Source organism: Budorcas taxicolor, chromosome 11 (genome assembly GCF_023091745.1).
Source record: "Budorcas taxicolor isolate Tak-1 chromosome 11, Takin1.1, whole genome shotgun sequence".
In the NCBI taxonomy this organism is placed as follows: domain Eukaryota; kingdom Metazoa; phylum Chordata; class Mammalia; order Artiodactyla; family Bovidae; genus Budorcas; species Budorcas taxicolor.
The window spans coordinates 17,857,145-17,874,321 of record NC_068920.1 but is presented as its reverse complement, the minus strand read 5'-3'; the positions used below and the strand labels follow the sequence as shown (position 1 = coordinate 17,874,321).

The 17,177-nt window shown below is 42.1% G+C and overlaps 1 protein-coding gene across 1 annotated transcript; it reads right to left on the bottom strand.

The window, feature by feature from the left end:
* Positions 1–996: 996 nt before the first annotated feature.
* RNF182 (ring finger protein 182) lies at positions 997–1,746 on the bottom strand. The gene has a single exon (XM_052649688.1). The coding sequence runs from the start codon at positions 1,744–1,746 to the stop codon at positions 997–999; it is 750 nt and encodes a 249-aa protein (XP_052505648.1).
* Positions 1,747–17,177: the final 15,431 nt, after the last annotated feature.

Sequence of the window (17,177 nt, the reverse complement as noted above, 5' to 3'; positions counted from 1 at the left end):
CCTGAACTGTTCCTGGGTCTTCACTGCCACAATTTACGCCAAATTGTTACAGGATTAAGTTAAGTGAGTCCACACTAGAATTTAAAATGAAATGGGAAAAAAAATAATCAAAATCCACATATAGTTACAGCAACTAATTTACATGGAACCCCATCCAGGATAAAGGATGGTGCTGAATGAACAACGTGGTTTAAAAAAGAAGAAACTAACCTAAAATGCTTTAAGGAAAAGCTCAAATTGGATCTCCATGAACAACAACTGCTCTGAGAGAATTTCAGAGAAAGCTGGAGAGCAGAAAATAAACATGGAGAAAAAAAAAGGGTGTGTGTCCAAAACGAGTGGCCACAGTCTGCTTTGAGGTTTACTGATGCAGATTTCCCGGCGTTTTAAACTCTATATAGTAATGTGACAAAACAGGCATATAGCTGAAACCACGCAAGAGGCCTGGTTCCTCTTGGCAAGTACCATGCACGGAGGGACCAACATCTGAGCTGGAGAGGATCCAGGGAAGTGCCAACTGTGGGCCAGGGGCAGGGGTGTGCACTGTGCAAATGGGTGTGCCCTGGGGCTGCCCCTCTCTTGGGTCTACCCTCCATCCCAGGCTAAGATGATGAGAAGAGGAACCAGTTCATGCCTAACCATCCACAAAGACACTGGCCGCCACAGCACAACACGTAGGGCCCCGGGGTCCGTCTAGCAGCTCTGCGTGGCGGCTGCCCTGTCTCTGGGAAGACTCAGTAGAAGAGCGCTAGAAGGCTGAGCTGATCCCTGTCTCTTTTTTGCTAACATGTAAGTAGAAACAAACATGTTACTTCCAGCATATAGGAAAACCCACCGAGTCAACATCTGGATGGAAAACAGACCACAGACATATGCCCAGTGGCTCTGTTCACGCCGTGGGTGCCGATCACAGAGACTGTGATAGAAAACAAAGGCTAAGTGACCTAACTTGACACGTGGCAAGAGGTGCCTGACTTCTCGGCGCACCCATCTCGCTTAAGAGGATGGTGCCAGACAGTCTAGGAATTCGTGGCAGACGCACTGGCAGAAGCCGTACACCATCAGGATGACAAGGCTGGAGGGGACCAGGCTGACAAAGACAACCCCCAGCGTGACCTTCTTGGAGACCAGTAAGTAGATGCCCAAGGGCAGCGAGCTGAAGTACAGCAAGCCCAGCAACCACACCAGCACCCGGATGGACGTCTGAAAGACCAGGGACGTGCAGTTCCACATGGTCCAGTTGTGCGACACGGCGGTGGTCACCGAGTCGAAGCTGGAGGGCCGGTAGAACTCGACCACGGGCGTGGAGCTGAGCGAGGGCGAGCTCTCCCGCTGCACCTCCATGATGGTGATGACCAGGCAGTTGGAGGACGCGTGGGAAGGGCTGACCAGCGAGGCCAGCCGCTTGGGGGTCAGCAACAGCTCGGTGGGGTTCTCAGGCAGGCACTTCTTGCCTTTGCCACCGCTGCAGGTCAGGTTCAGCAGGATGTTGTTGTCGTCGGGCAGGCTGCTGACTTCATCATCCGGCAGGCATGTCTCGAACCTGCAGAAAGGGCAGACGATGACGCCGTGCGGGGAGTCCCCGAGGTCGATGATCTTGCACAGGCATTTGGCACACACGCGGTGGCAGCACTCCAGCACCTTGGGCTTCCTCTGTTTCAGGTTGTACCGGTTGTAGCAAATCTTACACTCCAGCTCATCTGAGACCTGAGACTCGGCCGCCTCTTCTGGCGGCTGACTGGCCATCCCGGGCTCTGTGCCTCCCGTCCTGGGCCGGACGGGTCCCGCAGAAGGAAGGCTTGGACGGCGCCGTCTCTCTGAATTATCACATCATCCGAATCAGGCAGAGATGCACACAAGTAGGAAAAGGAGGGACAGAAATCGGCCGGGCATTTTCAGTTTCTGCATATCACACTCTGTCTCAAACAGCATATTGACAAAGGCCACGAAAGGAGTCTGAAAAGGAAAAGAGATTCTAATATGGTGAGCGGTTCGCTGAAAAGCGCTTTACGGAATTTTCTGAGCTTCCAGCGATTAGAAGTGGCAGACTTGAAAGGTTAAATCCCTGGCATCTTTTCACGCGTTTCTGCCTCCAGGATATAGGAAAGCATTATCTCCATGCTTAGCTTTTTTCAGTCCACAGATACGATAGTAAAGAAGGCATTAAGAATCTCAGCGGTGTGAAGTACACTGCCGAGCACTGTGGGTTGAGCTCAATAGAGAGATTTTTCTCTCTGAAATTGTACAAATTCTGGCCTATCTGAAGACAGAATGGTACACTTACCAGAAATAGATACATTTGCAGTTAAACTCCATTCAGTATAAATTAACTCTTTTAGAGGCTCATTGGTAATAAACTCCGATTGTCTAAATAATCCCAATAGTGCTTCAGAACACACTGAGGGAAAACTTAAGGATAGATGTTTAAAACGTGTTTTCAGAAAGTAATTTATACACATGAGAGTGTATTTAAATACAGCAGACTATTCTTACCTTCCCAGTGTAAAGAAATCTGTTACAAGTGTCTTCCTTATTTGACTATTCAATTTCAAACTTTCTGTTTCAATGCTAGTCTTGCAAACCATGGCTGTACACATACACTCACTCAAAGAAGAGTGAAGCATACGACACCTAAAATAAGCATTATATCCAAGTCAAGTCTAATTGCCAACACAGAGAAGAAAACACAGAAATGGAGTTGCTCAGTCGTGTCCGACTCTTTGCGACCTCATGGACTGTCACCTACCAGTCTCTTTCTCCCGTGGGATTTTTCAGGCAAGAATACTGGAGTGGGCTGCCACTTCCTTCTCCAAGGGATCTTCCCAACCCAGGGATCAAACCCAGGTCTCCTGCATTGCAGACAGGCGCTTAACCATCTGAGCCAAGAGTGTTTAAACACAGAACACACGTGCAGTTATGTCTCAAAACATGAAGAATCATGCACGCATGGCTATCAAAAAGTATTCAAACTCCAGCCACTTGCCTACTTTAGCTCATGTAAACTCTGTGGTGAACAGAAAGCATGATAGTTGCTATTACTGCTGACTTTGGACAAATGGCTGAAGACTGATGTCACATAAACAGTCCATTCTAAATTATTAGGACTAAAAGAAGAAGTGAAGTGAAATGAAGTCACTCAGTTGTGTCCAACTCTTTGCAACCCCGTGGACTGTAGCCCGCCAAGCTCCTCTGTCCATGGGATTCTCCAGGCAAGAGTACTGGAATGGGTTGCCATTTCCTTCTCCAGGGGATCTTCCCAACCCAGGGATCGAACCCAGTTCTCCTGCACTGCAGGCAGACGCTTAATCCTCTGAGCCACCAGGGAAGCCCCAGGACTAAAAGGGAGCAGCAATATGGGAACTCTCCAAATAATTTTTATTTTGCTTTAATATATGTGATTGGGAGGTAGTAGATTTGTGTTGGGCTTCCCAGGTGGCGCTAGGGGAAAAGAATCTGCCTGCCAATGCAGGAGACTTGAGAGACACAAGTTCAATACCTGGGTCCAGAAGATCTCCTGGAGGAGGGTATGGCAACCCACTCCAGTGTTCTTGCCTGGAGAATCCCATGGACAGAGGAGACTGGTGGGCTATGATCCACAGGATTGCTAAGAGCTGGACACAGCTGAGCGACTTAGCACACAGGCATGTGTGAAGATTTGTCTTAAATTATATTTTGCTTGGAAAAATATCAGAATGTATTTGAATTTCTGAGAAGACCCCCAAGGAAATAACAGCAGAGGGAGGTCATAAGAGTTCTGAGAAGTAGGATGCAACTATGCCAGCATTTTAGATTTGCTGTGGACCCTACTGCCTTAACAGAGAAAAGCCAGTGTGCAGGTAAACTGGGATGATTTTTTAAATCATGATTAACTGGTTTGTGAACATATATTATCTCCCTTTTAAATTATGACCTTAGTTAATTTTAAACTGACTCAATATAGTACAAGAATGTATAGTGTAATGGTTAGTAAGATGTACTCTTGGTGGGAAAAGGAAGTCAGTCAATAAGTTAGGCTCTTACCTCTGGCATCAGCCAAAAAGTATAGGTAGAGTTTTTTTCTAATAGAGTTTACTATGGCAACCCACTCCAGCATTCTTGCCTGGAGAATTCCATGGACAGAGGAGCCTGGTGGGCTACAGTCCATGGGGTCGCAAAGAGTCGGACACGACTGAGTGACTTTCACGTCACTTCTCTTTACGCTGTATATGAATGCATGTATTTCAAAACTGCTATGAAAGCTAATTTCTCTGTACTTACACTTACTGCAAAAAAGAATATATAGAACTTATTGTGATCATTTCACAATATATACGTAACTGACATCATTATGCTGTACACCTTAAAGTTACAACATGCTTAGTCACTCAGTCGTGTCTGACTCTGTTGTGATCCCATGGACTATATCCCACCAGGCTCCTCTGTCCATGGGATTCTCCAGGCAAGAATACTGGAGTGGGTTGCCATGCCCTCTTCCAGGGGATCTTCCCAACCCAGGGATCAAACCCAGGTCTCCTACATTGCAGGCAGATTCTTTACCAGCTGAGCTACCAGGGAAGCCCCTATAATGCTGTATGTAAACTGAATCTCAGTAAAACTGGGGAAATGAAAAAAAATTTAAAGGCTCGGTGTGTGTGAGAATACATTACATTGTCAACATTTGACAGTCAGCTGGTTACTTTAATACTTTCTATACCCAAGTTTCCTACCATTAGAGGAGTACCAGGAAAGTTCTATTAATATGTTGAGCCAAGCACAATTTTTCGTTCCTAATTCTGGGAATATAAGTTATTCACTGAGCCAATGTGTGTCTGAAAGTTGCTCAGTCAGGTCCGACTCTTTGTGACCCCATGGACTATAGTCCATGGAATTCTCCAGGCCAGAATACTGGAGTGGGTAGCCATTTGCTTCTCCAGTGGATCTTCCTGACCCAGAAATCAAACCAGGGTCTCCTGAAATTGCAGGTGGATTCTTTACCAAGTGAGCTATCAGGGAAGCCTCACTGAGCCCATACTGAGCTATTATTTTAAATAAAGCTTACCTTTTTCACAGAACCACTCTTCATTCCTATGAAAGTGTTTAGAGTGTTATGATCATAACGTTCTAAAAATTCATACGGGGGCTTCTTGGTAACATGCAAAAAAAAATACTAAATGTTTAAATATCCAATCAAAAAGGTACCTACTTTATCTCTAAGGAGTTTTCCATTAGCTTGAGATAACTTCATCAACTCCAGGCTCTGAAAGCGGCACTTCTGGGCAGGACCGGCTGACAGCCTTGAGCTCAGGTCACATCCCAGGAAATGAAGCCAGCACAAGCGTTTTCCTTCTGGAATGGCATAAACAGGGCAGTGACTGTTCCTCTTGGGAGGATGGGGTACCAAGCACTAGGATTCTTAAATACTTCACATGTCTCATTGTAATTCTAAGGTGCCCCTAAGTACTCAAGTAATAACCTAAAATCTGTAACTTCATAGGGTTACAATTAGTGGGAGCTGTTAATTTGATCATCTAAAAGATGGACACTGCAGCTCATTCCCCCCCCCCCCACTGCCCGCATTCACTCCATAATGGTGGGCCTCAATTCAAATGCTGAATGAAAGAAACTAGACCCCAGAGAGCACACAGTGTATGACTCCATTTCTAGAAAGCTCAAAACACAGGCAAAGGTAAGCCGCAGTAGGGATGCAAGTTTAAGTGGTAAAACCAAGAAGACAAGCCAGGAAGCGATTAGCATGAAAGTCAGAACAGCAGATACAGCTGGGTGTGGGCTGAGAGGCTTGACCTGGGCGGTACCTGTGAGCGTCCCTGTCGTCCTACACCATCGGGCAGCACATTTTTCTGTACTGGCATTACTTTCACGGTACAAAGTGGTTTTTGTTTTTGTTTGTTTGTTTGTTTGTTTTTTAAGCCCATGGCTAAATACATTTGCTACTTTGATAGCCCAGAGTTTTCTGTCCATGGATGCTTTGGATCAACTCATTTTTTTCCTCTGTGATCTGTAAGTTCATTCATTTTTTTTTTCTCACAAAATTGAGATGCCAATTATTTATGTATCACCTAAATATCCAAGCATTGCTATAAATCAACATAAAAAAGGATGGAGTCTTTAAAGTGAGCAAATCTGGAGCATTACTTGATGAGAAAAACTCCTAAACGCAGGTCTCACCAGACACAGGGCAAAGAATCTGGCATGCTAAACTGCCTCAAAAATAAATATGTGTGGTTATGTGAGGTGAGGGATGTGGTACCTCATCGTGTTAATCACTTTGCAGTACATTTGAGTATCAAATCATCACACTGTGAACTCTGAACTTACATAATATGTGTACCAATTACATCTCAATAAAGCTGGAGGGAAAATAAATACAAAAGGTAGATTTTCTTTTCCTAGAAAAATATCTATTCAAATATCTAAAGCTGATATTCCTCATTAGCCATTTCAGTCTTTAATCCTTTTATAGATTATCTAGGGTGAGTATATACAAAGAGATAATCACCTACTATAATTCTTATAAATTAATTTGACCTTTTGGACAAAGGACTAAATATTTTCATTGCCCTAAATGTGTTAAGGTCCATATAGTTAAAGCTGCGGTTTTTCCAGTAGTTATGTACGGATGTGAAATCTGGACCATAAAGAATGCTGAGGGCCGAAGAATTGATGCTTTCGAACTGTGGTGCTGGAGCAGACTCTTGAGAGTCCCTCGTACAGCAAGGAGATAAAACCAGTTAATCTTAAAGGAAATCAATTCTGAATATTCACTGGAAGGACTAATACTGAAGCTGAAGCTCCAATGCTTTGGCCACCTGATACAAAGAGCCGACTCATTGGAAAAGACCCTGGTGCTGGGAAAGATTGAAGGCAGGAAGAGAAAGGGATGACAGAAGATAAGATGGTTGGATGGCATCGTCAATTTAATGGACATGAGTTTGAGCAAACCCTGGGACATCGTGAGACAGGGAGGCCTGGCATGCTGCAGTCCGTGGGGTCGCAAAGAGTCAGACACAACTGAGCAAGTGAACAAAAAGCGTGTGGTGGTTACTACTTGACTCAAATCCACTTTCTCCACTACTCAAGTCCTTTGCTATTAAAGATGCAAACTTGGCTTGTATATCGAACCAAAGTCCCTCCAGTAGACATCTGTTGTCCACCCACCCAGGATCCTTTTTTTTTTTCCTTTAGACCACGTTGCTCCTTCCCACCTGCCACAGCTTCTCTGAGGAAGCCTTCCCCTCACTCAGATTCTGTGATGGTGACGACGCCACACTGCCTCCCTTCTCTCCCAAGGTGGGACACGTGATCCGGCCTGCCTCATCCCAGGACTCCACAAACCCCGTGCTCACAGGGACCACAGTCTGGGTGGGCATGCGATTCAAACCAGCCCTGTCACAGCACCTTCTGAGGCTTTTTCAGTGTAAAGCTTGGAGGAAAGAAAAAACATGCTGAATGCCAGGGCAGGGGGGACAGGCCAGAAATAGATGTATCGAGGAACTGTCATGCCATCAAGAGGGAGAGAAGCAGAAGATGGGCCAAAAAGAGAGAGAGAGAAGTAAAGGAAGGCAGAGATGCAGATAAAGGCAAGACTTTTCCTGAGAGCTGAACTGAGCTTCTGAACCTAATCTTGTGTGAGGCTCACGTGAGTCAGTAAATCCCCGTTGTTGCTCATGTTAGATTTTTTGGTAGGATTTCTGCTACTCACAAAGAGCCAGGATATAATTACCATGCTGCATTTAACTTTGAGAATTTACTGTGTATTTATATCTAAGTTTCTGCTTAGTACTACAGAAATTATAAATAAATAATTGAGTCAAACAAGCCAAAGCCAATAGGAATTCTTTAAAAGTTTCATTTGCACATGCGTACGCATGTGCATGCATGCACACACACACACATATTTATATACAAAAGCACATAAACATCGCTTGTGTGTGTGTGCTCGGTAGTGTCCGATTCCTTGAGACCCTACGGATTGTAGCTCACCAGGCTCCTCTGTCCGTGGGATTCTCCAGGCAAGAATACTAGAGCGGGTTGCCATTTCTTCCCACCCAGGGATTGAACCCATGTCTCCTGTGTCTCCTGCGTTGGCAGGCAGGCTCGTTATGACTGAGCCACTTGGGAAGCCCCCCAAAGTCATCATTTTCAGTTTCAGTTCAGTTCAGTCACTCAGTCATGTCCGACTCTTCGCGACCCCATGACCCGCAGCACACCAGGCCTCCCTGTCCATCACCAACTCCCTGAGTCTACTCAAACCCATGTCCATCGAGTCAGTGCTGCCATCCAACCATCTCATCCTGTCAACCCCATCTCCTCCTGCCCTCAATCTTTCCCAGGATCAGGGTCTTTTCCAAGGAGTCAGCTCTTTGAATCAGGTGGCCAAAGTATTGGAGTTTCAGCCTCAGCATCAGTCCTTCCAATGAACACCGAGGACTGATCTCCTTTAGGATGGACTGGCTGGATCTCCTTGCAGTCCAAGAGACTCTCAAGAGTCTTCTCCAACACCACAGTTCAAAAAAATCAATTCTTTGGTGCTCAGCTTTCTTTATAGTCCAACTCTCACATCCATACATGACCACTGGAAAAACCATAGCCTTGACTAGACGGACCTTTGTTGGAAAAGTCATCATACATATTGTTTATTTATTAGTAGTCTCTCTGTGTGTTCCCTGTTTATTTGGTTAATTTCTCCTCTTCACTCCCCTTCACTGGTATCAGCCTGAAAGGCACTCCCTTCCTTCCAATAACTCATATTAACTACCTGCTATGTTTTCTTCCATATATATTCCAACATGCATATTATCTATCCACATACATATAATTGGAAAGACACTATAAGCACAGTTTTTTCCATTATTTTTACTAACTATTATACTATATCCAGTTTTCTGCATCTTGTTTTTCCCACTCAATAAAGACTCAGAAAATCTCTCAATTCAACCAATACAGCCCCAAATTCCTTTTTAATAGCTGTATAGCATTTCACCATTGGGATGGGTGTAATATAGCCTACCCTTCCTCCCCTGATAAGCATTCATGTATCTCCATTTTATCCTCCACACTAACATTACTGGGGAACACAATCTTGGAATACACACCCATGCATACAGCATTTCATTTTTTTTAAGAGAACGAGGAGTGGAATTCCTGGGTCAAACAGCTATTACTCTGCACACATGCTGCTGGATTGTCTTCCAAAAAGACTGTCACACAGACTTCAAAACTCAGTAATGTAAGAGCTCTTCTCCCCTAACAACAATAGGTGATATTGATGTAATTTATATGTCATGATTTGAGCGTGACAGTCTTCTCATTTGTTGGCCTTCAGGATTTGTTCTTCTCTGAATTCTGTCTTCACATTGTTGTTGTTTAGTCGCAAAGTTGGGTCCGACTCTTCTGCAGCCCCAGGGACTGTAGCCCACCAGGCTCCTCTGTCCGTGGCATTTCCCAGGTAAGAACACTAAAGTCCGTTGTCATTTCCTCCAGGGGATCTTCCCGACCCAGGGATGGAACCGGTGTCTCCTGCATTCCAGGCAGATTCTTTTCTGCTAAGCCAAGTCTAATCTGTTGGCCTTCTGCATCTGCTTGACGTATATTAAATCCTCATGCATTCTGAGATCTATTTCCGATGATCTACTGTATTGCACTGATCTGTTTCGACCCTAGTACTTGAATACCATGGCTTTTTTAGTATGTTCTGATACCTGGGAAGTTATGTCTCCTTGAGGAAATCTCCTTGATTAATTCATTCAACTATTTATTAAGTGTCTCGTATGTTCCAGACACAGTTAAAGGTGCTGACGATTCAACCGTGAGCAAAATCCCTTCTCTCCTGAGCTTACATTTCAGTGGTCTAGAGGGAGGCAATGGAGGAATTCTTTTCTTGGCTATTGGTGGTACCTAACCTTCTGTTATAAACTTTCATTTTATCAAATTGGAAAAAAAAAACCAACTGTTGGGATTGGAAAAACATCAAATGTATAATTCAATATTAAGACTTCCAAGCAATTCCAATTCCAATAGAAACTATATTAAGACTTCCAACCCAAGAACATGGTCTCTCATTTGTTCACAATCTTGATCTGTGTTCTTCAATATGATATTTTCATTTTCTCCATGTTTCATGCCTTTCTTTCAAAATTATTCTTTAGTATTTTTAAGGTTTTGTCACTATCCTAATTTGTCCTTACTCTTCATTTCTAAGAGACTGTTGCTATTACGGTGACAAGAAGGATTTTATTTTATTTATTTTAAATTCAGCCACTTATCAAATTCTCTTATGTTTACAGGATTTACTGGGGGTGTCTTGGATTTGCTAGGTATACAATGATATCATTAGGGGGAAAAGATAGTTTTAGCTTATCTTTTCTAGTCTTTATTCCAGTTATTTCATTTTTCTTGTTTTAATGAACTTACCAGACACTCTAAGACAATGTTCATAATTCCCACTAGAATGTAAGCTCTGTGAATCACAGCCTTTTCTCTTTTCTATTCCTTCCTGAGAACACAGACCAATACCCTAACCCAAAGGAGGTGCTGAAAACCTTTGTTAAATAAATAAGTGATAGCAAGGTTGTTTAGTTCCTAATACTAACTGTACATTTTTTGTGTTTTGCTGTTTAGGATGATACCATTTGTTTTGGTAAATGGTCCGCTCTACTAGGGCTTATACACCAGGGCTTCCCTGGTGGCTCAGATGATAAAAAAACCACCTGCAGTGAGGGAGACCTAGGCTCGACCCCTGGGCTGGGAAAGTCCCCTGGAGGAGGGCATGGCACCCCATTCCAGTACTCTTGCCTGGAGAATCCCCATGGACAGAGGAGTCTGGCGGGCTGCAGTCCATGGGGTAGCAAAGAGTCGGACACAACTGAGCGACTAAATATACACACGTATAAAACTCATCTATAGCTTCACATGATCCCACTGCCTCTCTAAGAATGATGCTCATTTTCTACTGTTGGCCGCACTGGGTATCCACTGCTGTGAGCAGGCTTTCTCGAGCTGCAGCGCACAGGCTTCTCGTTATGGTGGCTTCTCTGGTTGTGGAGCAAGGCGCGGGGGCACTCTGGCTTCAGTGGTTGCAGCACCGCGGCTCGTTAGCTGCGGGTCGCGGGCCCTAGGGGGCACAGGCTTCAGTGGTTGTGGCGCATGGCCTCAGTTGCCCGTGGCATGTAGGATCTTCCCCAATCAAAGACCGAATCCGTGTCCGCTGCATTAGCAGGCTGACTCTCACTCACTATACCACGAGGGAAGTCCGACCGTGGCCTTTTTAACTGGAAGATCCTCAATCACTTTTCCAATGTCTTTTATGGTATTTATTGTCTTACTCAAATTTTCTACTTTTTCCTGAGTCAAATTTAGACATTTATATTTGGCAAGGAAATAATCCATTTCAGGTTTCTGAACCGTTACTATCCTGGAGCTGAATGCAGTTACCTTCTTTAATATTTGCTTTTATTTATGCGTTGGTTTGGCTGCACTGGGTCTTAGGTGCACCGCGCCGGATCCTTTATTTCTGTGTGGCATGCAGCAGGATCCTTGCTTGCAGCATCTGGGATCTCGTTCCCTGACCAGGATGAACCCTGGGAGCACGGAGTCTTAGCCACTGGACCACCAGGAAGTCTCAAATGCAGTTATCTTTGTCATCTTCTTTGAATTGCTCCTGTAGCTCTGATTATATCCTTTTTCTCATTTCCAGTCTGTAAATTTTTCACTCTATTCATTTCCTAATCAGACACAAATCTTTATGTCTTATCTTACTGTTTCAAAGAACCAGCTGTTTACAGCTGGATCCCAGGGACAGAGGAGCCTGGTGGGCTCTACAGTCCATAGCGTAGCAAAGAGTTGGACATGACTGAGGCAATTTAGCACATGTAAATTTAGCATATGTATTTATCCTTTCTATTATTTTTTATTTCATTAACTTCAGCTTTTATCTTTGTTATTGCCTCTTTCTGATTATTTTAGTTAGTTTCGTCATTCTTCTTTCTCATTTCATGATGAGGTATACTTTGTCTTTATTCTTAAAGAATGAACACAGGCCAAGGCTGTAAACTTCCACTGCCTATAGCTTTCATTCTACCTCATAGCTTTTAGAATAAATCATGCCCCCTTTATTGATTTCTAGATATCATGTAAATTGACTTTTGCCTCTTCCTTTGATACAAAGGCCATAAAGAGTGGTTTTAAATTTCCAAGTAAAGTCTCTTTTTTATTACCTTCTCTTGTTCATTTCTAATCTTACTGGATTATGATCAGAGAACAAGATCTGTAAAAATCTCTTTTCCTTTGGCTTTGTTAAGGTCTTCTTTGTGGTCAAGTATATAATCAAGGTTTGTAAGTAAACCAGAAAAGAATATTCTGTATTCAAAGGATGTAAGGTTCTTGCACATCTATTAAATCTAACTTTTTTACTTATTCAATTTCTCCATCTTAGAGGTCTGCACGAAGTTAAGACAGGTTAAGACAAATGAGAAAGGCTTACTAAAGTGTCTCATCATAACTGCATTTCCAATCCTCTGCTTTACAGATTTAATGGCTATGTTCTTTATATATACAGGTTTTTGTATCTTCTTCATAAACTGTGCTTTTTAAGAATCATTAAATAATCTCTTTCCTTATCCTAATTATGCCTTTAACTTAAATATAACTTAAATATTAAACCTAATATTGCTAGTTCTTCCGACTCTCTGTATTGACCTGGGATCTTTGTCTACATTTTTTTTTTTCCAACTCCCATTACTTTGTTTCAAATGTTTCTTAAAAATATCACAGAGCTAAGTTTTGCTTTTGAATTTAGTCTAACAGTATCAAATTTTTAATGGGAAAATTCAGTTCATTCACATTTAATGTAAAGACTATTTGAACTTAATCTTTCCTTTCCACTTGAATTAAATGGTTAATTTAGACATTTTTTAAAAAAAGAAAGAAAGAAAAATTTCCTCCGCTATTATCTCTGCTCACCTTTAAGTATTTCTGATTAACTTTTGTTTGGATGCTTTTCATCTGATACTCTTTTCTTGAGCACTTTTGTTAGAAAATGGGTGATGACATCTCTGAATTCTTACGTAACAGTAAATTCCTTTTACCCTAAGAGAGAGATGGTAGCTTGACTGTGTATGTGATTTTCAGGCTGCTGACCTTTTGTCTCCATGGTCTACGAAGTTACTCCACTATCTCTAGCTTCTGGGGTCATCAGTGAGAAATGGGTTCCTAGTCTGATACTCCTTAAATGGTAGGGAATTCATTCTCTCTTTCTGGAAGCTTTTAAGATTTTGCTTTGTATTCTTAAGAGTTCAAGAACGTTTCCAGTATATACAGAGAATTTAAAAATCTTGCCTGGAACTTGATGAGCCATTTGAATGTACAGACACAAGTCTTGATTTTCAAGCTCAGAAAATCCATTTCTTATATTTATTTAGTTATTGCCTTTCCTCCATCTGTCCTTTTCTTCCCTCTGGCTCTCCTGTTACTCACATGTTATATTTCCTACATCCATTTTCTCTTGTGATTTTGATCCCTTTCTTTATATTTTTATTCTATGCTTTCAGCTTTTTCCACTTGAGAGCCCAGGCTCTTCATTCAAGTCTCCAGGAAGACTGTCATCTCCTTCCATTCATTTACTGAAATGTTTGATGGGAAAATCATGCTTTTCATCTCTAGGAAGTCTTCTTAGGCTGCATTTAAATCTCCTTATGTGCTCTTACTATATTTTGTCAGGTCGGCGTCTGTCTCCAGCTGCCACTCTACCGCGTTAACCATGTGTTCATGGAACCATTATTTCTCTCTGTTATATCCTGGGATTCTGGCTGGGGAGCTGGAGGACCCACGTGACGACACTTCCATAAGGGGACACAGAGGTCTCTACTCTGTGACCTCGCAGAGTGACAGCAGGCAGCCACCATTTATCATCATCCTGCCTAAAAGACTTCCTTGCATACTTTGAAGCTGCCTAAGAGATCCTTGCAATTTTTGTGTTAGAAAGTTCTTGGTCAAAAGAAAGTGCCCTGTATCTTCTTCTATATATAAACTTTTATAAATTTTACTATAATTACTTCTGTTAATTAAGAGACTTTCTCTAAGAAACTCAAGAATTTTAGAAATATACATAACCTTCATAATAATGAAGGGCACCATCATTCCTATTTAATAGACACACGCTGTGCTGTGCTAAGTGGCTTCTGTCGTGTTCGACTCTTTGCGACCCCATGGACTGTAGCCCCCCCAGGCTCCTCTGTCCATGGGGATTCTCCAGGCAAGAGTACTCAAGTGGGTTGCCATGCCTTTCTCCAGGGGATCTTCCTGACCCAGGGATCAAACCCTCGTCTCTCGTGTCTCCTGCTTTGGCAGGTGGGTTCTTTACCACTGGCACCACCTGGGAAGCCCCAAAGGATATGTAAATGGACACAAAAGGTAAGCATTTTTTCCAAGATCACATAAGAAATAAGAACAAAGGGAGCTCAAAAAATAAGCCATCAAATGTGATACTGTTTTGTTGCCTGTCCAGGGCTCTATCCCCTGTCTCACTCCAGTGTCCATATAAATTATATTTATATGTCTCAGGGTGAATTTAGTTTCTTCCAATATTTCTCATACTGGTTTCATTTAGCCTGAATCATGCTCATGGAGTCCATCAACCATTTTAATTTGGCATTAACAGGACAGGTTATATTTTCTCCCCTTATGAAACAGCAACACTGCCAAGCTTCAATTCTCATTTCCTGGATCCTCCTCCAATCCTGGAAAATAAACAGTATTCACATTCCTTCCTACATGGGTAGACAGTATATTCTAAAGGGTTCTCTAACCAAAAAACTGATACAGATTGAGCAGCTGTCACTTTCCTTACCTATGGTTCCTGTTTTTAGAGATGGTGCTAAAGACTTGCCTCTATTTTTAATTTCTTTTTGTGCAAAACTGGAACATCGTTATTCAAACATTTTCGGTTTTTGATCATCAGTTTTTATGACACCTTAAATTCTTGACTAATAGCTCTAACCCACTCTTTTTCACCCAAAAAGTGAAAAGCAATATGAGAGATCCTGGCACTTGCAGCACCATCCTCCTCTGTGAATAACCAAGGCAGGACACTGATTTTAAGCTCAGCTACTAAAAATGACACATACTGGCCATATAATGCTAAATCGCATTCACAAATCCCTACACTCCAAATCTTAGTATTTATGGCTCTTGAGTCTCAAAGTAAACTTACACCATACATGTGGCATCTACCTTCAAGAATGTCCAGTCTTTCCATCCAGAGATTCATTAAGTTAGCTTCCAGTTAGAGTCTGAGAAACTCACATTACTGTTATTAATTACAAATTTCCAATAATATGCTGGTTTCAGTCTCAGTGATCATAGTGCCCCCTTATGAAACATTAACAATATTTAAGCTTTTGTATAGCATGATAAGCTCATATTGGTGGAGGTGGGGGGTTGCTGTGCCTTTTCATTAAGAACAATCCTTCTTGTTATTAAAAAAAGGCTCTAACTTAGAAAACCCTGGAAGAAAACGCTCAGTAGATGCCGAACACTCATTCTTGAAGGATCACCAGCCGACTCTAAAACGAATTTAACCTCCAACACCAATAACCCTTAGTGGTTGCTTGGCAGCCTTCTGAGCACTTCCAGAAAACTTCCGTCAAAGACTGAAACTCTTACTTTACCCTTCCTCCACGACCAGGCAATTTAATTTGATGGGGAATCATAATCTATTTATTAGAATACAGCAGAATTAATGACTGAGTGCTCCAGGCTTTACTTCTGGATGAGAGGCCACTGTTTATACAGATGGAGGAGGGATTTAACGATTCATCATTTGCCAACTCTCTTAAACCAGCGTGTATGTCCAGCAATGACGGAGAAAAGTCAGGCTCTCCTCACCCTATGTATATCCACACCTGCAGTCTCAGGACATGTGGGGAGCCAAAAGCATGGCCATCTCTTGCAGGCAGTCTGAAATTAGTCAGGAGACCCAGATGTGGGGCTCGGCTCTGACACTGACAGGTTATATGATCTTAGACTAAGAAGGAACACCTGTCTCAGCAGTTGTTGTAAGGATTCAATGAAATCATACGGGTAGAAATATTTTACATAAGTAAACACTATATGGATGCTGTCAGAAATTTATAAATAATGTATCTACTGATATTTTTAAGTACTTCGGCATTCTAAACCAGTAGTGGTTATAAGAATATGCGCTGAACCAAGTTACCCAGGTTTCCTATCTATAGATAGAACACACACCAAGTAAAACGTAATCTACCAAATTTACAGGATTCTAATAATCTCCACAACCTGACGAGTTGAAAGGGAAATTTTATTATTTTTTTTCATGAGTATTCTGTCTGTATAGGACATGAACAGATAATGTATAAGTCTTATTAAGTTTGGGCTTCCCTAGTGGCTCAGATGGTAAAGAATCTTCCTGCAATGTGAGAGACCCAGGCTTGATCCCTGAGTCAGGAAGATCCCCTGGAGAATGGAATGGTAATCACTCCAGTATTCTTGCCTGGAGAATTCCATGGACAGAGGAGCCTGGTGGGCTACAGTCCACAAAGAGTCAGACATGACTGAGCGACTACACCTTGTTTCATTCTTTCTTTTATAAGTTTAGATTGCTTGTCTGGTGTCTTACTTTACTTGGAAGAAGCAAAAGTAGAATATAAGAAGATCAAGTGTTAATAGGAATATAGGCTGCAAATTACATTGTTAAAAGCGACTGAATCCTTTCCCATTAGACAAATCTCTTTGCTATTAATCATCCTTCCCCCATAATTTCCCTTGGCCAAATTTAATAAAAACCTCTAACTATATCAAGAAAGAATAACATGATCGAAGAGACTAATGTAGGTGCTTTGCAACATTTCTACAACTTCTAACTTAGGTAGAAGTAAGTTAATTATTTTAATGCTGATTTCAAATAAAACTAATGCCACACATACATACACACTCAAATGCTCCTTCTTCTCCCAAACCAATGTAACTGCCTTTATTTTGGAAAACAGAGGAAACATACCTACTGGTCAAAAACACTACACACTCATACTCCTGAAATCATAGCTGAAAATCAAAGACTTTCAAAACATTTTAATCAATATTTTAGTAACTGATAGGAAAGCCATCTTCAATTCCTACAGAAAATACTTAAAGGAGCAGTAGTTGGATTTTAATTCCGATAG